Source organism: Ahaetulla prasina, chromosome 1 (assembly GCF_028640845.1).
Source record: "Ahaetulla prasina isolate Xishuangbanna chromosome 1, ASM2864084v1, whole genome shotgun sequence".
Classification (NCBI taxonomy): domain Eukaryota; kingdom Metazoa; phylum Chordata; class Lepidosauria; order Squamata; family Colubridae; genus Ahaetulla; species Ahaetulla prasina.
Genome location: NC_080539.1, coordinates 129,685,524 through 129,706,542, shown reverse-complemented (window position 1 = coordinate 129,706,542; position 21,019 = coordinate 129,685,524). Strand labels below are relative to the sequence as shown.

At 39.0% G+C, this 21,019-nt stretch overlaps 1 protein-coding gene across 3 annotated transcripts; it reads right to left on the bottom strand.

Annotated features, from left to right (window-relative positions):
- Positions 1-122: 122 nt before the first annotated feature.
- PGM3 (phosphoglucomutase 3) lies at positions 123-21,018 on the bottom strand. Of its 3 annotated transcripts, XM_058175810.1 has the most exons (13): positions 20,890-21,018; positions 19,887-20,092; positions 18,526-18,710; positions 17,183-17,250; positions 16,382-16,515; positions 15,126-15,321; positions 14,289-14,446; positions 12,241-12,324; positions 11,141-11,239; positions 10,860-10,976; positions 7,185-7,307; positions 1,718-1,891; positions 123-764 (listed from the first exon to the last, which is right to left on the bottom strand). In XM_058175810.1, the coding sequence occupies exons 2-13, from the start codon at positions 20,088-20,090 to the stop codon at positions 678-680; spliced, it is 1,629 nt and encodes a 542-aa protein (XP_058031793.1). In that variant the 5' UTR covers positions 20,091-20,092; positions 20,890-21,018; the 3' UTR covers positions 123-677. The 3 variants fall into 3 exon arrangements, with proteins under 3 accessions (XP_058031793.1, XP_058031775.1, XP_058031786.1); XM_058175792.1 differs by lacking the exons at positions 123-764; positions 1,718-1,891; positions 7,185-7,307; positions 20,890-21,018 and adding an exon at positions 20,768-20,879 and having other exon boundaries at positions 10,373-10,976; XM_058175803.1 differs by lacking the exons at positions 123-764; positions 1,718-1,891; positions 7,185-7,307; positions 20,890-21,018 and adding an exon at positions 20,270-20,400 and having other exon boundaries at positions 10,373-10,976.
- Position 21,019: the final 1 nt, after the last annotated feature.

Below are 21,019 nucleotides of genomic sequence, written 5' to 3'. Positions count from 1 at the left end.
CATTTTTCTAGTTGTATGTCTTTCTATGCACCTAGGCCGCTGCACAGGATTTACTTTCTAAAAATGGAATGAATAAGTAGTTTGAATAAGTAGTAGCTTGAATATTATGATGAAGGCATTAATCATCAAGATTTTCTTTTTACTAAATTATCTTCACCAACAATGCTGGGTTCCTGGTTCACAAGCAAATAAGTGTGACATGGCAAACATCTTCAAACATGCACCCATAATATTTTGAGTGTTTCTACGAAATGTTGTTTCTCTGGGAGATTTTGGGATGCTACACATCTTCATAATTTACAGTAAACAAGTTTCTTTGCTGTAGCTTTCTTTCTGGTGGTTGTACATGGTGGGAATTGAAGTCTCCTCTTAATATGGTACAACATTTACTCCAGCAGGCATTTTTCCAGTCCCATCTTAAACTGAAAATCCCATCATTCTCGGCCAGTCAGTCCACATTTTGCCTAGGGATTATAGGAACCTGAAATCCAACTCTAGGATTGTCCTGATTGCAATTTTCTGAAAAGCATTTTGAAGTTGAAATTTCCAAGGACAGGAAGCAGAAAACTCCTAGTGTTTTTGGTCTTTTTTACAATGATAAATGTTGAGTATGTCTCAGCTAGTAAAGGTTTTTATATGACAGAATTTCATGATTCAGATCCAAGTATGATGCTTCATCAAAGAGCTTTGGGTGGGTCCCCGAATCCACCAGCTAAATGGTAGACAGCCAAGCACACTTCATGGGCAAGTTTATCTGCATTCTCCTAAAGAGAAAAATATGAGACTAAAGTAAATATAAAATAATCTTAGCTAAGGGAACTTTTAGATGCACCAGACCTGTAAACCTGTTTTGCTCACACGTTCAGAAACCACATATGGCACAGTCTCTCACTGCTCATCACTATTAAGGACTTGGAGTCAATTTTAATTTTGTGCTGTAGTGAAAAAATTCTAAATAACTCATAATCCTGGGAGACATCCCACTATGAAGAGCAGATTTTAAAGAAGGATCTTTTAACTCAAAAATGAAGCTTTGAAGAGAGGCGTTAAATACCCTGTTCCCTCATCTGTTTTTATTCCATGTTTGTAAATTTTTTTTTTACAGAACGTACTTAAATAGGGAGATATCCTTCATAAAAGTAAATGGAGAGTATAAATAAGGACAGGTTTCTTTTTAGAAATGTTTGTATTGTGCTCCATTTCAGTTTTCTGAAATTGTTCAACTTGACAAGATTATTATCAAATTTCTCTCCAGGCTCCCAATTTTTCCATCAAAAAAGCTGCAAAAAATAGCAGATCTTTCCTAGCCTGAAAATATTTCAGAAAACCAAGGAAAGGAAAATTAAGATTTTGAGCAAGCAACAAAACCGTCTTCATTTCTCTTTTCCCCAATAAACTTGAGAAGAAATGGAAAGGAGGACGGTAAAACTTCAAGAGGACTAGGTATTGTTGCTTGCATACCTATGGATTATATCAATCCACCTAGTTTGAAAATGTTACTGACAGAAAAGGACTTCCTTGTATGCTCTAGAAATTCTTCCCAATTTACTGTACAAAGATGCTAAAACAGGGGAGGCAAACCTTGAAAACTTTAAGACTTGTGGACTTCCAACTCCCAGAAATGCTGGCTGGGGAATTCTGGAAGCTGAAGTCCAACAAGTCTTTAAGCCGCCAAGGTTGGACATCCAGGCTCTAAATGAATCACGTCCATTCTGACCTGGGAATCAGCTTCGGCATAGACTCTGACTATGTCTTCTGTTCCAGATGGACGAACAAATGCGCGAGCCAATTTAAACTTCTGAGTCAGATGGTCGATTTTTTCTTGCAGTCCTGGAGGTGCAATTGCTCGTCTTTCAGCATCTGTCGTGCTGATGACCCGCCTATCAGCAACCTGCAAGTCAAAGTAAAAACAAGCAATATCGTCTGACCTAAAATTGCAACTGGTTGTATCAATTCTCCAACGAGGGGAAACCAGAAAAGAACTAAAATGAGCCGCGGTGGCACAGTGGTTAGAATGCAGTACTGCAGGCTACTTCTGCTGACAGCTGGCTGCTGGCAATTTGGCAGTTTGAATCTCACCAGGCTCAAAGTTGACTCAGCCTTCCATCCTTCCGAGGTGGGTAAAATGAGGACCCAGATTGTTGGGGGCAATTGGCTGACTCTGTAAACCTCTTAGAGAGGGCTGTAAAAGCACTGTGAAATGGTATATAAATGCTATTGCTATTCAAATCTGAGAAATGCTATGACCTTTTAATCAGAGGTTCTATGTTGCTAAATCCAAAGGTATAAAAGAAATTTATTAAGATTGGTTTGCAAAACTTTTCCTTTAAAGGTACTCATTATTTAAGTGCTTCCAGGTGATAATCTCACAATAGACCATGTCATTTCTTTTTGTCCATCACACTGTCTACTAGAATGCTGAGATGAGTAAACTATTCAGGGGACTTATCAGTTCAACTTCTCATCTCCTACAGGAAATGTACCACGGCCTTTATTTCCCTTCCTCCCCACAGCTGCAACTGACTACTGATTTTTCCCCCCTCTGGTCTCCATCTCTGGATCACTTTTACCCAGAGAAAAAAAAGTTTAATTTTTTTTTAATAGTCCATTCAATTTTAACAACCCATTTAATTCTGGTTCCCAACTAACCTTCACTTTGAGCTGCCGATTTGGAAGATCCGTATAGAGAGCATCCCACTGTGAAATTGTGAGGTTCTTCAACACCAAGATGGCTTCAATCACAAGCATGTCGGAGAAACCATCACCAACCGTCTAGACCGCATAAGAAAAGAAAAAAGGAAAGAAAAACAGATGGGAAAAATCAATCTCTTCCACACTTGGATAACTGAAAATCTCTCATACAGGTACTTTGTAAAACATTACTGATTCTAACACTGGCCCTACTGCAGATCTCACTGTTTTCCTAGTACTAATTACAGGATCCTGCTTTGCAGACGAGTTAAACTGGTATTAAAACTGGCTCAGATTATGGTAAGAATAATACATGTAAGGAGTTTTTGCCTCTACATAATCTATTCAGGTCAAAATAGCAATAGCACGTAGACTTATATACTGCTTCGCAGCCCTCTCTAAGAGGTTTACAGAGTCAGCCTATTGCCCCCAACAATCTGGGTCCTCATTTTACCCGCCTCGGAAGGATGGAAAGCTGAGTCTGGTGAGATTTGAACTGCCAAATTGCAGGCAGCTGGCAGTCGGCAGAAGTAGCCTTGTACTACTGCATTCTAACCACTGCGCCGAGGCTCAATGATACTATAGATTAGAGTTGTTCTTTCTCCAATTTGTTTTGTTTAACTGATTATGGCTGTCTGCTTTGCTTATTGTTCACAAAAAGTTTTTGTTTGAAGGAACCTAATCTGCAGCAAATGCTTCTGAAGAGTAAAATCCATACAAAAGTCTTTTAGATGCTGGCTTTTCCTGATCACCGAAGTGTAACCATGCTCCCGTATTGTTTCTCCCACTTCTGCTTCGAAGATCTACTGAATCTGAAACCAACTTTTGAAAATATAGTCACCCTTTTAATCGATGGAACAGAATATGGTTTAAGTCAGTTAACTGATTCAAACCACACCAATACTGAAAAATGGCTACAAAGCTATTACAGATAATTTCCAATACTTACTGCTTAGGGGAAAAAGAGCCCTACTACCTACCCTTTTTTCCCCAAAATAAGACATTCCCTGATAATAAGCCCAATCGAGCTTTTGAGCACATGGCAATAATGCAAGTGCTTATTTCAGGGTTCAAAAAAATATAAGACAGGGTCTTATTTCCAGGGAAACATGGTATGAGACCTTACCCTGTTTAAAAAATAGATCCTACCATTCTTTCCACAATGGCTTCTTTGCACCATTTCCCTTACCTTTACAAAGTTTTGCAGTACAGTTAAAAGCCTTGCAGAGTCTCCCAATAATAATCTTCAACTAGAGAACACTAAGAATTTTAAAAATTAAGTCTGCACTTATATAAGGCATCCCAACTAAGGATGGACATACAGGGGTATAAGAACAAGGACAGGTTTGGATTTGCTCAAAATTACATATCTAAATGGTGACTCCCATTTAGAGATTGGAGTCCCCAGGAGATGATACGCTTTTGAGAATTTTAACCGATTTAGAATAAAAAAGAAGTATATACTCTGTAACTCAGATGGAGCCTAGATTGTTAATTTTCTTCAAAATAGATCCACTGGTCTCTTTTCAAGACACAATACTTGGAACAACTTTGAACTGGTAGTAGGGTCAAGCTTTCCTTGGTGCACATCTGAGAAGACAAGAGCTACAGACTAATTTGGGAAACAAACTTACATCTGGGAAGAGGACAATAGAAAATCACTTCTCTATTTTTCCCAAGAAAACTCTATGAATAGATACTGGTGTGCAATTAGGAGCCAAACCTGACTTCAAGGCAACTATAGACAAGCTTCTGCAGTTAGTAATGGACCACATTCCTACCTGATTTATCAGATCAATTGTGTTTTCAAGCATTTTTGCAGCTTCTCTTTTTTGGATATCTTTTTCTTCTTTTGCCTGGAATCTTATCTTATCCTCTGCGGCTTTACTAAACAATACCTTGAAAGACAAACACAGAGGACTATCAACAGAGGAAGAAATGAAAGAGAAACAATCAACATTCTCTCACACGCCTTGTGCTCAAAAAGGGATGCTTCATTGGTTTAAATTTAAACTCTGATGAATGGCTCTAGACTCCTTTGGGTCAACAAATACATACTTACTGTGCCATGACCGTTTGCTTCAAAATAAATTCCAATATCAAATTCCTGGGCCTTGTGATGCAAATGTTTCACTCCTGTTTTGGTACAGTGAACAGGCACCTAAGAAAGACAGACACAATGTGATGGGTGTATAATTGTGCATTACAAGCAACGTAATCTTTGAAAAATTGGAACACGGAAAGACAGCATTCCCTCAAGGCTCAGAACAGCAATGCCTGACAGATGATAAGAAGCGCATTACACCAGTGACACTGATCACCAACAAGGGAGCATTGAGTGGATTCACACATTCCAAAGCTATTGAAACAATATTAAAAAAAAAACATTTAAGAACAATAAAAATCTCCAAAAGAAATATACACAGCATCCAAGGTAGTTAACTGGTTAACAGTAAAACCAAGAAGTCGGTCCTTTAACACATTCAGGGTCCCAGGGTCAGGAACACAGCCAAGTTTTTAAAGCTTTAGGAAAGGCTAACAGCGTTAGGACTGAATGAAGGCAAATATATGTGTCCCATGATAATGTTGCAGAATCCAATAGGGGTCAGTCACCGGGACCAGAGGTTTAGTCTTCCGAGTTTTTGGCATCATGCTGGAGCCCATTCTCTCTAGCAGACTGTGTTAGAGAGAGGTTCCCTGACAGGGCCTCTCTCTCTCTCTCTCTCTCTCTTTCTCCAAATTATCAGAAAGCAGCACACATAAAGATCGGTTTAAAATACATTAAACACAGGGTTTATTGTTTATTTTTTTACAAAAGTGATCCTCATGAAATTCAGTGCTTGGAATACATAGGGAAAAATCAACAACATCGATGTTTTATTTTTTCTCTAAACAAAAAAAAAGCACCCCAGCTTTCTCCCACCTGCTGTCTTCCACATGTGTAGCAAAGCATCGCTGCCAACCCTAGGCTACTAAGAGTAAAGCTGCAAGTCCAGCACATCTGGAAGGTAGTTTGTTGGAGGAAGCTCTTCTAGGTTCTCTCTAGGTAAGCATTACACAAAAATGTGTTGCAATTAATAACCTCCCCACCCTCACCCTACCCCATGTTGAAGTTTCAGCCATGCTAATTTTGTTTGCTTGTTTAAGACTGGAAGAAGTCAGATTCATACCTTCATGGTTTGTTCCAGATAACCAGTAGAGCTCCCATTGGCATATGCTGTTTGTATTACTGCAAAAGATAAGGTTTGTCCAGCCTGAAGAAGCAGAAAAAGGAACATTCCACAAGCAAGATTCAACTTCACAAAAACTGCATGGATCTTTTCCTTTGAAGTTTAAGAACTTAAGTTTACAAAGAGGTGGAAATATTTTCTATTGATCTTGAAGATCAAAAGCACTGCCCTTCCCTTTTCGGGTGGAAAACATGTTAACCGTTAACCAAACCTACTTTTAACCTCAAGATTATGGAAAGAACTATTCCATCATTTATTAATAGTACAAACTATTGATTCAGGGCATACATTAGATTCCTCTTTACAATTAACATTGTTTTTAGATTTTATCGTACAAGGCCATCTGGAGAGGAAGTGTGTCATGAAAGCCAACCACCTGTAATTATATAATTTAATACCATTAATTCTAGTGATATTGAGTGGTGCAGTGGCCTAGAGGTGGAGGTCTCACCGCACAATCAGGACATTGTGAGTTTGATCGTAGGTAGAGGCAGTTATTTCTCTCTCTGGGCATGACGAGAATATATCTGCTGAATATAACTCTGTATTGGTGACAGGAAGGGCCAGTAATCACTCAGCTCCATCCAGTTGCCCAGACTCCACCCAGCAAGGGATTATTTTAAAAAAACTATTATTAGCAAGGGTCATTAAAACATGATGATGGAAGAAGAAGAAGAAGAAGAAGAAGAAGAAGAAGAAGAAGAAGAAGAAGAAGAAGAAGAAGAAGAAGAAGAAGAAGAAGAAGAGGAAGAGGAAGAGGAAGAGGAAGAGGAAGAGGAAGAGGAAGAGGAGGAGGAGGAGGAGGAGGAGGAGGAGGAGGAGGATTGATTATATCAAGTGCATGTACTACTTCACAAAATGATTGACTATTATTTGGGAGTGAAGCCCAAGCTAAAGTTTCCCCTGAATGAGGGTCTGTGAAATTTCCCCTGAATGAGGGTCTGTGAAATTAAAATTTTACAGCAAGTTGCCTGTGAATAAACTAGTCTGAATTTATATGTATAAGGTGGATTTTTTTGGTTTTGGTTTACTGCAATTTATAAATCTGTTTTTAATCAGCTGAGGAAATGGCCTCATCAATAATTCTGTTATGCTTAATTTTCATTGAAACCTAAGAAGCAGCCAATTGTTACCTTGTGCAAAATACAACAGAGCTCCCACCTCCCTTCCAAACAGTAGCAATATAGTTTGGGGGGAAATAATTTATCATGCTTTTCTTAAAATGAATTTTAACAACCCATTTAATTCTGGTTCCCAACTAACCTTCACTTTGAGCTGCCGATTTGGAAGATCCGTATAGAGAGCATCCCACTGTGAAATTGTGAGGTTCTTCAACACCAAGATGGCTTCAATCACAAGCATGTCGGAGAAACCATCACCAACCGTCTAGACCGCATAAGAAAAGAAAAAGGAAAAGAAAAACAGATGGGAAAAATCAATCTCTTCCACACTTGGATAACTGAAAATCTCTCATACAGGTACTTTGTAAAACATTACTGATTCTAACACTGGCCCTACTGCAGATCTCACTGTTTTCCTAGTACTAATTACAGGATCCTGCTTTGCAGACGAGTTAAACTGGTATTAAAACTGGCTCAGATTATGGTAAGAATAATACATGTAAGGAGTTTTGCCTCTACATAATCTATTCAGGTCAAAATAGCAATAGCACGTAGACTTATATACTGCTTGCAGCCCTCTCTAAGAGGTTTACAGAGTCAGCCTATTGCCCCCAACAATCTGGGTCCTCATTTTACCCGCCTCGGAAGGATGGAAAGCTGAGTCTGGTGAGATTTGAACTGCCAAATTGCAGGCAGCTGGCAGTCGGCAGAAGTAGCCTTGTACTACTGCATTCTAACCACTGCGCCGAGGCTCAATGATACTATAGATTAGAGTTGTTCTTTCTCCAATTTGTTTTGTTTAACTGATTATGGCTGTCTGCTTTGCTTATTGTTCACAAAAAGTTTTTGTTTGAAGGAACCTAATCTGCAGCAAATGCTTGTGAGTTTGATCGTAGGTAGAGGCAGTTATTTCTCTCTGGGCATGACGAGAATATATCTGCTGAATATAACTCTGTATTGGTGACAGGAAGGGCCAGTAATCACTCAGCTCCATCCAGTTGCCCAGACTCCACCCAGCAAGGGATTATTTTAAAAAACTATTATTAGCAAGGGTCATTAAAACATGATGATGGAAGAAGAAGAGGAAGAGGAGGAGGATTGATTATATCAAGTGCATGTACTACTTCACAAAACTGCATGGATCTTTTCCTTTGAAGTTTAAGAACTTAAGTTTACAAAGAGGTGGAAATATTTTCTATTGATCTTGAAGATCAAAAGCACTGCCTTCCCTTTTCGGGTGGAAAACATGTTAACCGTTAACCAAACCTACTTTTAACCTCAAGATTATGGAAAGAACTATTCCATCATTTATTAATAGTACAAACTATTGATTCAGGGCATACATTAGATTCCTCTTTACAATTAACATTGTTTTTAGATTTTATCGTACAAGGCCATCTGGAGAGGAAGTGTGTCATGAAAGCCAACCACCTGTAATTATATAATTTAATACCATTAATTCTAGTGATATTGAGTGGTGCAGTGGCCTAGAGGTGGAGGTCTCACCGCACAATCAGGACATTGTGAGTTTGATCGTAGGTAGAGGCAGTTATTTCTCTCTCTGGGCATGACGAGAATATATCTGCTGAATATAACTCTGTATTGGTGACAGGAAGGGCCAGTAATCACTCAGCTCCATCCAGTTGCCCAGACTCCACCCAGCAAGGGATTATTTTAAAAAAACTATTATTAGCAAGGGTCATTAAAACATGATGATGGAAGAAGAAGAAGAGGAAGAGGAGGAGGATTGATTATATCAAGTGCATGTACTACTTCACAAAATGATTGACTATTATTTGGGAGTGAAGCCCAAGCTAAAGTTTCCCCTGAATGAGGGTCTGTGAAATTTCCCCTGAATGAGGGTCTGTGAAATTAAAATTTTACAGCAAGTTGCCTGTGAATAAACTAGTCTGAATTTATATGTATAAGGTGGATTTTTTTGGTTTTGGTTTACTGCAATTTATAAATCTGTTTTTAATCAGCTGAGGAAATGGCCTCATCAATAATTCTGTTATGCTTAATTTTCATTGAAACCTAAGAAGCAGCCAATTGTTACCTTGTGCAAAATACAACAGAGCTCCCACCTCCCTTCCAAACAGTAGCAATATAGTTTGGGGGGAAATAATTTACTGCGTTTTTCTTAAAATGAATTCTCAAGAATTTACTGTATTTTTCTCAAAAGGAATTCTCTTATCTCTTTAAAAAAAAAAGGCGACTGTAGAAATTGTTAATTACTATACAGTTAATATTATCGTTAACTACTATACAGCTACGTTTAGGAAAAAGAAATAAGAATCTTTTACAATGACATTTCATTTGCATACTCTTTCCACATAGAGGATATCTCAAATATACAAGTGTTTGTGTTCACTGTTCACCAAGAAAGCTCTATTTGTTCATCATAGCAGAATATATAATGCTTTAACCCAGTGGTAGTCAACCTGGTCCCTACTACCCACTAGTGGGTGTTCCAACTTTCATGGTGGGCGGTAGGGATTTTGTTTGATACTGAAACACTTTCTTTTTTAATTTAATTGACTTTTAAAAAAAATTTCATAGCATTATTTAAAAACATTTTCATTAGGTTTTCATAAAATTCCCCGTGACAATTTAAATTTCTGAATGAGGGTCTGTGAAATTAAAATTTTACAGCAAGTTGCCTGTGAATAAACTAGTCTGAATTTATATGTATAAGGTGGATTTTTTGGTTTTGGTTTACTGCAATTTATAAATCTGTTTTTAATCAGCTGAGGAAATGGCCTCATCAATAATTCTGTTATGCTTAATTTTCATTGAAACCTAAGAAGCAGCCAATTGTTACCTTGTGCAAAATACAACAGAGCTCCCACCTCCCTTCCAAACAGTAGCAATATAGTTTGGGGGGAAATAATTTACTGCGTTTTTCTTAAAATGAATTCTCAAGAATTTACTGTATTTTTCTCAAAAGGAATTCTCTTATCTCTTTAAAAAAAAAAGGCGACTGTAGAAATTGTTAATTACTATACAGTTAATATTATCGTTAACTACTATACAGCTACGTTTAGGAAAAAGAAATAAGAATCTTTTACAATGACATTTCATTTGCATACTCTTTCCACATAGAGGATATCTCAAATATACAAGTGTTTGTGTTCACTGTTCACCAAGAAAGCTCTATTTGTTCATCATAGCAGAATATATAATGCTTTAACCCAGTGGTAGTCAACCTGGTCCCTACTACCCACTAGTGGGTGTTCCAACTTTCATGGTGGGCGGTAGGGATTTTGTTTGATACTGAAACACTTTCTTTTTTAATTTAATTGACTTTTAAAATTAAGTCTGCACTTATATAAGGCATCCCAACTAAGGATGGACATACAGGGGTATAAGAACAAGGACAGGTTTGGATTTGCTCAAAATTACATATCTAAATGGTGACTCCCATTTAGAGATTGGAGTCCCCAGGAGATGATACGCTTTTGAGAATTTTAACCGATTTAGAATAAAAAAGAAGTATATACTCTGTAACTCAGATGGAGCCTAGATTGTTAATTTTCTTCAAAATAGATCCACTGGTCTCTTTTCAAGACACAATACTTGGAACAACTTTGAACTGGTAGTAGGGTCAAGCTTTCCTTGGTGCACATCTGAGAAGACAAAAGCTACAGACTAATTTGGGAAACAAACTTACATCTGGGAAGAGGACAATAGAAAATCACTTCTCTATTTTTCCCAAGAAAACTCTATGAATAGATACTGGTGTGCAATTAGGAGCCAAACCTGACTTCAAGGCAACTATAGACAAGCTTCTGCAGTTAGTAATGGACCACATTCCTACCTGATTTATCAGATCAATTGTGTTTTCAAGCATTTTTGCAGCTTCTCTTTTTTGGATATCTTTTTCTTCTTTTGCCTGGAATCTTATCTTATCCTCTGCGGCTTTACTAAACAATACCTTGAAAGACAAACACAGAGGACTATCAACAGAGGAAGAAATGAAAGAGAAACAATCAACATTCTCTCACACGCCTTGTGCTCAAAAAGGGATGCTTCATTGGTTTAAATTTAAACTCTGATGAATGGCTCTAGACTCCTTTGGGTCAACAAATACATACTTACTGTGCCATGACCGTTTGCTTCAAAATAAATTCCAATATCAAATTCCTGGGCCTTGTGATGCAAATGTTTCACTCCTGTTTTGGTACAGTGAACAGGCACCTAAGAAAGACAGACACAATGTGATGGGTGTATAATTGTGCATTACAAGCAACGTAATCTTTGAAAAATTGGAACACGGAAAGACAGCATTCCCTCAAGGCTCAGAACAGCAATGCCTGACAGATGATAAGAAGCGCATTACACCAGTGACACTGATCACCAACAAGGGAGCATTGAGTGGATTCACACATTCCAAAGCTATTGAAACAATATTAAAAAAAAACATTTAAGAACAATAAAAATCTCCAAAAGAAATATACACAGCATACAAGGTAGTTAACTGGTTAACAGTAAAACCAAGAAGTCGGTCCTTTAACACATTCAGGGTCCCAGGGTCAGGAACACAGCCAAGTTTTTAAAGCTTTAGGAAAGGCTAACAGCGTTAGGACTGAATGAAGGCAAATATATGTGTCCCATGATAATGTTGCAGAATCCAATAGGGGTCAGTCACCGGGACCAGAGGTTTAGTCTTCCGAGTTTTTGGCATCATGCTGGAGCCCATTCTCTCTAGCAGACTGTGTTAGAGAGAGGTTCCCTGACAGGGCCTCTCTCTCTCTCTCTCTCTCTCCAAATTATCAGAAAGCAGCACACATAAAGATCGGTTTAAAATACATTAAACACAGGGTTTATTGTTTATTTTTTTACAAAAGTGATCCTCATGAAATTCAGTGCTTGGAATACATAGGGAAAAATCAACAACATCGATGTTTTATTTCTCTCTAAACAAAAAAAAAGCACCCCAGCTTTCTCCCTCCTGCTGTCTTCCACATGTGTAGCAAAGCATCGCTGCCAACCCTAGGCTACTAAGAGTAAAGCTGCAAGTCCAGCACATCTGGAAGGTAGTTTGTTGGAGGAAGCTCTTCTAGGTTCTCTCTAGGTAAGCATTACACAAAAATGTGTTGCAATTAATAACCTCCCCACCCTCACCCTACCCCATGTTGAAGTTTCAGCCATGCTAATTTTGTTTGCTTGTTTAAGACTGGAAGAAGTCAGATTCATACCTTCATGGTTTGTTCCAGATAACCAGTAGAGCTCCCATTGGCATATGCTGTTTGTATTACTGCAAAAGATAAGGTTTGTCCAGCCTGAAGAAGCAGAAAAAGGAACATTCCACAAGCAAGATTCAACTTCACAAAAACTGCATGGATCTTTTCCTTTGAAGTTTAAGAACTTAAGTTTACAAAGAGGTGGAAATATTTTCTCTATTGATCTTGAAGATCAAAAGCACTGCCCTTCCCTTTTCGGGTGGAAAAACATGTTAACCGTTAACCAAACCTACTTTTAACCTCAAGATTATGGAAAGAACTATTCCATCATTTATTAATAGTACAAACTATTGATTCAGGGCATACATTAGATTCCTCTTTACAATTAACATTGTTTTTAGATTTTATCGTACAAGGCCATCTGGAGAGGAAGTGTGTCATGAAAGCCAACCACCTGTAATTATATAATTTAATACCATTAATTCTAGTGATATTGAGTGGTGCAGTGGCCTAGAGGTGGAGGTCTCACCGCACAATCAGGACATTGTGAGTTTGATTGTAGGTAGAGGCAGTTATTTCTCTCTCTGGGCATGACGAGAATATATCTGCTGAATATAACTCTGTATTGGTGACAGGAAGGGCCAGTAATCACTCAGATCCATTCAGTTGCCCAGACTCCACCCAGCAAGGGATTATTTAAAAAAAACTATTATTAGCAAGGGTCATTAAAACATGATGATGAAGAAGAAGAAGAAGAAGAAGAAGAAGAAGAAGAGGAGGAGGAGGAGGAGGAGGAGGAGGAGGAGGAGGAGGAGGAGGAGGAGGAGGAGGAGGAGGAGGAGGAGGATTGATTATATCAAGTGCATGTACTACTTCACAAAATGATTGACTATTATTTGGGAGTGAAGCCCAAGCTAAAGTTTCCCCTGAATGATGGTCTGTGAAATTTCCCCTGAATGAGGGTCTGTGAAATTAAAATTTTACAGCAAGTTGCCTGTGAATAAACTAGTCTGAATTTATATGTATAAGGTGGATTTTTTTGGTTTTGGTTTACTGCAATTTATAAATCTGTTTTTAATCAGCTGAGGAAATGGCCTCATCAATAATTCTGCTATGCTTAATTTTCATTGAAACCTAAGAAGCAGCCAATTGTTACCTTGTGCAAAACACAACAGAGCTCCCACCTCCCTTCCAAACAGTAGCAATATACTTTGGGGGGAAATAATTTACTGCGTTTTTCTTAAAATGAATTCTCAATAATTTACTGTACTTTTCTCAAAAGGAATTCTCTTATCTCTTTAAAAAAAAATAGGCGACTGTAGAAATTGTTAATTACTATACAGTTAATATTACCATTAACTACTATACAGCTACGTTTAGGAAAAAGAAATAAGAATCTTTTACAATGGCATTTCATTTGCATACTCTTTCCACATAGAGGATATCTCAAATATACAAGTGTTTGTATTCACTGTTCACCAAGAAAGCTCTCTTTGTTCATCATAGCAGAATATATAATGCTTTAATCCAGTGGTAGTCAGCCTGGTCCCTACCACCCACTAGTGGGTGTTCCAACTTTCATGGTGGGCGGTAGGGATTTTGTTTGATACTGAAACACTTTCTTTTTTAATTTAATTGACTTAAAAAAAAATTCATAGGATTATTTAAAAACATTTTCATTAGGTTTTCATAAAATTCCCCGTGACAATTTAAATTTCTGAAAATATACTATTTCTATCGCCCGCGCATATGTTTAGTTCGCGTTACGTAAGTGAAATTAAATGGCGTTACAGTGCGACCACAAGCAAAAAAGCCTCGTCCCAGAATAGCTCGTGCATCTCCCCCCACACCACCCAGCTGTAACAGACAAGCAAAGCTGATAGCTGGCGCTCCCCCCCCAACCCAATCCACGATGCGCGAGGCATGCACAGACTACGATACAAGGCGCATTACTGTGGAACCAGTGGGCGGTTAGAAAATTTTACTACTAACAGAGATATAAAAGTGGGCGGTAGGTATAAAAAGGTTGACTACCCCTGCTTTAACCAAAGGAATTCAATTACCTTTATCAGAAGCTCTTTAAGAAAAGTGCTGATTAGAGTTGCTATTTTATCTCCATCCAGAAGATGGAAATGGCCAGCAGCATCTACATAGTAGTAAACAATTCGGTCAGCATCACCATCCAACGAGCAGCACCTCTCACCAGGATTCATTTGTAGTCCTAACAAGCAAGACAGCAATGCAGAAGTGTTTGTTGGCAAGAATTTGGAGGGTAAAGGCTATGGCAGCGGTCTCCAACCCCTGGTCGATGGACTGGCATCGAGCCAAGGCATTTCAGAAACCAGGCCTTGCAAGCAAGCAAAGCCCCAACCATGGGATGCAGGTAGCATGCAAAACCACACCCCTTCCAGTCCATGGAAAAACCGCTCTCCAAGGAACAAGAACCTGGTGCCCAAGATGTTGAGGACCACTGCATTATTGTTTTTACATACTTCCAAAATAAGCTGTCAAATTAAATCAAGAATGGGCAATGTTCAGCCTCCATCTGCCCTACCCTGTATATGAGTGTAACCTTGTTGCTGGTATCCTTACGATTTATACTGATTGTTTCCTAATATGATTTGATTGCTTATTTGTTCCCTATGACTATCATTAAGTGTTGTGCCTTATGATTCTTGATGAATGTATCTTTTATGTACACTGAGAGCACATGCACCAAGACAACTTCCTTGTGTGTCCAATCACACTTGGCCCATAAAGAATTCTATTCTATTCTATTCTATTCTATTCTATTCTATTCTATTCTATTCTATTCTATTCTATTCTATTCTATTCTATTCTATTCTGGGGATAGGTTTATTTAAACCATTTTAAAAAGGCCTAGTCTTCTAGTGGCTTACCTACAGGAGGCTTCTGATGAACTTTGACAAAATCAGCCCCACACATGTGGTTGAGCTTCCCTTCCCTCCCATCATTGGCCAAGTGTATTGTCAGGCTCTCTGAAAGGTGGGGTTCCATTTCTTTGAGTTTTAGGGCTCCTATGCCATTCGCACAATCGATCTTGAGCCCTCCACGGCCATCCATCTGGGAAGCAGCCTGCAGAAAAGAAACCAAAAGAAAGCTCAGGAAAGAAGGGTGGATAGATCCCAGCAAGTTTTCAGGAAATGAGATTTTCAGCTCCTGACTTTCACTTTAGAGAGTCTGTTCTGCCGCTACAACTTATTTTCATTGAACTATTTTCATTAAATAACTCATCAGAGGTTAGTACATCTATAAAAGCCAAATACCACTCACTCACTCATGAAATCTCCAGAACGGTAAACCCTACAAACTTGAAATTTGGCATGTATGTTCCTTTTGGCTTCTAGGTGCTCAATAAAAAAGGGTTTTTCAAAATGACTATCAGACCATCAGTATTTCATATACATATTATATTCACACACTCTGATGCTAAGGATTTAGACGTTCTACTCTCCCTTCACACCTGAAAAGAACTCTGTCCCAACTGCCAGTTGCCATATAATAACACACTCTGATGCTACCCCTTTGCTAAACCAGGCATCGGCGTGGCCAGGGCGTGACTCATCCGGCCTGCGGGCTGGGACATTCTACTCCCCCCCCTTCTTTGTTCCAACTGCAACTTGCCTTATATTAACACACTCTGATACTACGGAATTACACATTCTACATTAAGTTTCAGGATTTAAGTGTCAATTTATCATGCCTGATCACACAGTTTCATAGCGATGCACAGGCGTCCAGCTAGTATTTTATAAAAATAAAAAGTACAAGCTAAAAATGTCATAAATGAATTTCAGTAGTATAACCTTGGGCACTATAAATAAAAGATGTAGGACAGTTCATTTTGGCTCATAGGATTATACATCTGCTTCAAGAAAAATATTTTACACATATTCAAAAGTAAGTAGGGTGAAGAACAGCAAACTTTTCTAAGAACTAAGAAGTTCTTCAGTAAGATAAAAGTCCATTTTGATCCATTAGCTCATGGTTTGAGAGTGTTGATACCCTAGCTGGGGTTATGGCTAGTTTTAAAAGAACTCTCTTCTAGGGAGAACATTTTTCAAGAATTTTTAATAAATGCACTTAAGAATCCAAGCCAGATCTTCTTCTCTTTAGGGAAGATGGTTCTTTTTACCTGTATTGTAAGCTCCAGAAAAGCCTTGGAGAGCTTTCGATAATAGCCTTCCACAGTTGGTGTTCCATAGGTACCATGAGTGTTATGACAACGGACCATATAGTGTAACTGTGGGGTTGTTACTAAGCCATAGTCTAGTAAGAGAGAGAAAAGAGTCACACATTCATTTACCCATAGAAATAGCACTTAGATTTATATAATGTCCCCCAACGCTTTACAGTCCTCTCTGGCCAGTTTACAATGTCCGCATCTTGTCCACAACAATCTAGGCCCCCATTTTGGATGACCTTGGAAGGATGGAAGGCAAAGTCAACCTTGAGTGGGTCAGGATTGAACTCCTACTGTGTGAGCAGAGTCAGCCTGCAATACTGCATTCTAACCACTACGCCACCAGGTCCTCCTTATTTACCTACGCACAACTAAACCCTTTTACCAGAAAAGGGAAGTGCAATAATCCAGATTTTGTGGAACTACAATTCCCAATAGCCCATTCAAAAATCAATTCTAAGGAATGCTGGGAGTTGTAGTTAACACATTCACAGGGTTAGAAGTTTCGTTCCTGGCTTGCATTGAGCCAGGCTGCTGACTAGGTGAGACTTATATTCCAAGTCCAAATAGTTCTCCAGGATTTCAATTAAAGTCTTTTCCAACTCTATCTGGAGATTCCAAAGATGGAGTCAGGGACCTCCTCATACAAAACATAATTCTGCCCCCAAGTTCCAGACTTTCCAAAATAGTTTCCTTAAACTTACATGAACCAAATAGGATAAGTAACCAAATGGTGATAAAGAGCAAACATACCCTGATATTGACCTCCAAGGACAGATACACCATCAATTACTGATTGTGAAAGCTCCTTGCTGCTTGGCCTGCATGCAGAACATAGAAACAAACAAACACTTTGTTGAAAGTACTACACCAAGATACAAGCTAAAACACAACTACTAGCCAAATAAAAGATTTCGTTCTGCAAAGGGAAGGAATGACAGCAGGTAAGCAACTCAAGAGAGTTCTAGGCAGGTTTTTTTATTAGGAACCACCAAAAAAGCCTTGGCATTCCCCATGGTGTTCCCAACGATTCAAGTAAAGTTATAATAATAATAGCCTTTATTGTCATTGTACATCATGTATACAACGAAATTGGTTTAGTCTCTACTGATGCAATCCGTAACAGAGAATACAAGATAATCCAATGCCCAATTTATACAAGTAATTGTTGTAGGAGTTGAAGTTGAAGGAGATGGATGTATTTAGCCTGCCTGAAAAGGCACCGTAGTAACCATGGCCATCCAACACTTTCCGCCACCCACCCACAAGTGCTAAAATTTCCAGTTGAGTCTTTCTTGTAAATTCATTTGATCCCAATGAACAGCCTGATGAACATATATATTACCCTTTGACCTGCAAGACAGTGGTGAAATCTAAATTTCTTTCCTACCGGTTCTGTGGCGTGGCTTGGTGGGTGTGGCTTGGTGGGGTCATGTGATTGGGTGGGCGTGGCTATGTCACTGGGGGATCAAAAGACAGAAACTCACTATCAATGTCGTGCTGGAGCAGGGATGGACTAGATGACCTCCAGGTCCCTTCCAGCCCTGGATTATCCTCTGAAGCTACGTCTAGTGCCAGGTTTGTAGTCCTTCCTTCCTCTCCTTTTTTCTTCCTCTCTCCCCCCCTTCCTTCCTTCCTTCCTTCTCTCTCTTTCTCTCTCTCTCTCTAACGAACCCCCCACCCCCACTTTTAAAAAATTCTTTTAAAAATAAAAAAAAAGTCTCTGACATCAGGCACCTCAGCCGGGATCATCAGAGCCTTGTTTTAACCCTTTAAAAGCATTTTTTACAACCTCTTTGGCCGAAGTGGTTGTTTAAAAAATGCTTCTGAAAGTTAAAAAAAAAAAAGGCTCTGACAATCGCATGGCTCAGCTGGGCATGGGATTGGGGGGGGGGAGGGATTTTTGCTAACAGTTCTCCAAACCAGGGGTTTGGCTGAGGAACTCTGGGAGTTGAAGTCCACAAGTTTTAAAGGGACCAAGGTTGGAGACCCCTGCTCCAAATCACCCGCTGCCGTTGCTACCGGATTGGCCAATCCGGTCCGAACCAGGAGCATTTCACCCCTGCTGCAAGACATGTATCAGCTTCCTGGCTTACCGGGTGTCTCTCCCAATCACAACGAAGGCCTTGCTCTGAAGGTCCACTGTCTCCTTCTGGCAGATCTCAGTCAGGGCACAATGTAATTGGGACTCTTCTGCATTCGCCAAGAATGTGGCATGTTCTTCCCAAGTAGGGGCCAACATTTCCCCAGAAGGATCGATCAGCTTCACGCCATTGTCTTCCTGGGGGAAGGCAGAAAATGATCATATTAAAATTGATGGCATGTTTAGAAAAAGGGTTTCGTTTCTCTGACGCAAAGAAATATATTAAAAGTGTGTAAAGTTTCAAATTCGAAGCGTTTGGAACTCTTAAACGCTTGCTTCAAGCTTAGAACACAATGGACTGCTTCGACTTTACAATGGTTCATGTCTAAAAGGTTTTGCACACCTTTATAGTGTTGTAAATTGCCCAAGGAAAACTGTTTTGAAGTGTAACACTTTTATAATAAAGAACTAAAAATAAAATTAATTAAATCAATCGTGCCAAAACTTGTAACTTTTCAAAAAGAATGTCAAAAAAAAAGGGAAAATGGTTTAAATGTGACTGAAAAATCAGAAGTGACACTGCTATCCATGCTTATATTGCAAAAAGCACAATTGAACTTAGTGAGACTTATTTCAAAGTAAACATGCCTATGTTTGTGTTGTAAATAATTGAACAAAGAACACAGAGCATATTATGAAAAAGTTCCAGGAAGTGGAAGTTATACCTAATTAATGAATCAATCAGATTTAATATGAAGTTTACAGGTAACACTACAAGTAGTTCTCCATTTACAACCAAAATTTCAGCGTAAGTCATTGTGATCATAAGCCGAGGCCCCCAAATGACTGGATCCACTTTTTTGACTGTTTTTACAGCGGCCATTAAGAAACAGTTGTAAATCAAAGCCACATATTTGTTAAGGGAAACCCCATAGTCCTTAAGTGAATCCCTTCTCTCAAAGTTGTGTTTTTTGTCAGAAATCTGCAAAAAAATCACAAATTGTAGTCACATGATCATACACAGGACGATACACCCCATTGTAAATTTGAGTCCACTTCCAAGCACCCAAACTGCACCGACAGAATATTTGTAACTCAGGGCTGAATTGTGTTCAATACCTAAAGTCATGTGGCCACATTTTATAACGGTGCTTTATGGGCCACAATCCCATTTTCTGAGGTCATTGTAAATTCAAATGGCTGACCGTAAGTCGAGGATTATCTGTATTCTAAAATGATGCTAATTTAAAAAAAAAATTCCAGTTTAAACTAAGCATCTTAACTAAACAGAGAGATAACAGTTACTAGACATTGTTTTCAAGGCCCAAATAATTTTAGAACCAGAGCTCTCTCCTCTGCAATGCCGTTTCTTACTTCAGGGTTATGGGAGGCTGTAACCATCACACCAATAGTGGATTTGGTCTTCTTGGACCTCAGGACAGCCAGCAGTCCCATACGAAACATGACATGGTTGAGGTCTTCTGCCTTGCAACGGAATCCAGCCGTTCCATATTGAAGGAAAAGTCCCAGGGGTTTAGCATGCAGTTTCGAATATTTTGTAACTGCTTCGGAATCCATTTCTGCAGGGGTACACAAGAAGCGACACTAATTTATTGCCAGAAATTAGAGCTGCACATCCTGTAAAACAAAATCGTGTCACATACATTATTAGGAAAGGAAACTGAATTTCGTTCGCAATAGAATCTATCCCTTATGCTTTATAAAAAGCAGGTTAAAAATGGTGTGGTTTTTTTTACCAAAATCATTATTCGCCAACGGTAGTTATAATACAAGACTTTTAAAAGCGCAGAGCAAAGTGTTGCAACTTCATTATCTGGTTCCGTTCACAAGGTCTTTGTTCCTTATCCTCTGCCAATCCCAGGTCGCCTCCCTGCTTGGAAACTGATCTTGGGGGATGAGTTACTTTCCTTTTCCATATCAATCTTTTTCTGGATATCCCGGAAACTGCAAACTAGAGATTCAATTACAGCAGCACACACCGATTTCAATCGCAACACCCTCCCACAATCGAAAGCTATACTTAAGTGAGGTGTTGGCAGAGGTTTTTTGGGGTTTTTTTAAGACTTAGAATAACTTCATTGTCACTTTGAATGTACACTGATCGGCATACATTAAAATTAAATTCCGTTGCATACAGCGCTCAAAGGATAAAGGATCACCCTCTCCAATATACACTACATAAATATGACTAACTAAATATATACATACACATATATACAAAATTATGCATGTACCCAGATATAGTATATGACACGGAAAAACAAGGTTCTAACGCGCATGAAGCCTCTGCGGGCAGAAAGCCTCCCCTTTCTTTTGGAATGACTCACGATCAAAACCACGCGACCAAAAAGATTACCTGCAGAGCTCCGGAGCCTCGCAAAGAGAACGGCGCCCACCTCCGAAGCGCCCTTCCGGGATCGACTCAGAACACGTTTCCTTTTTGCCTTTCCCGGATGGACCAATCAGCGGGCCGAGCGTGCGGGGGA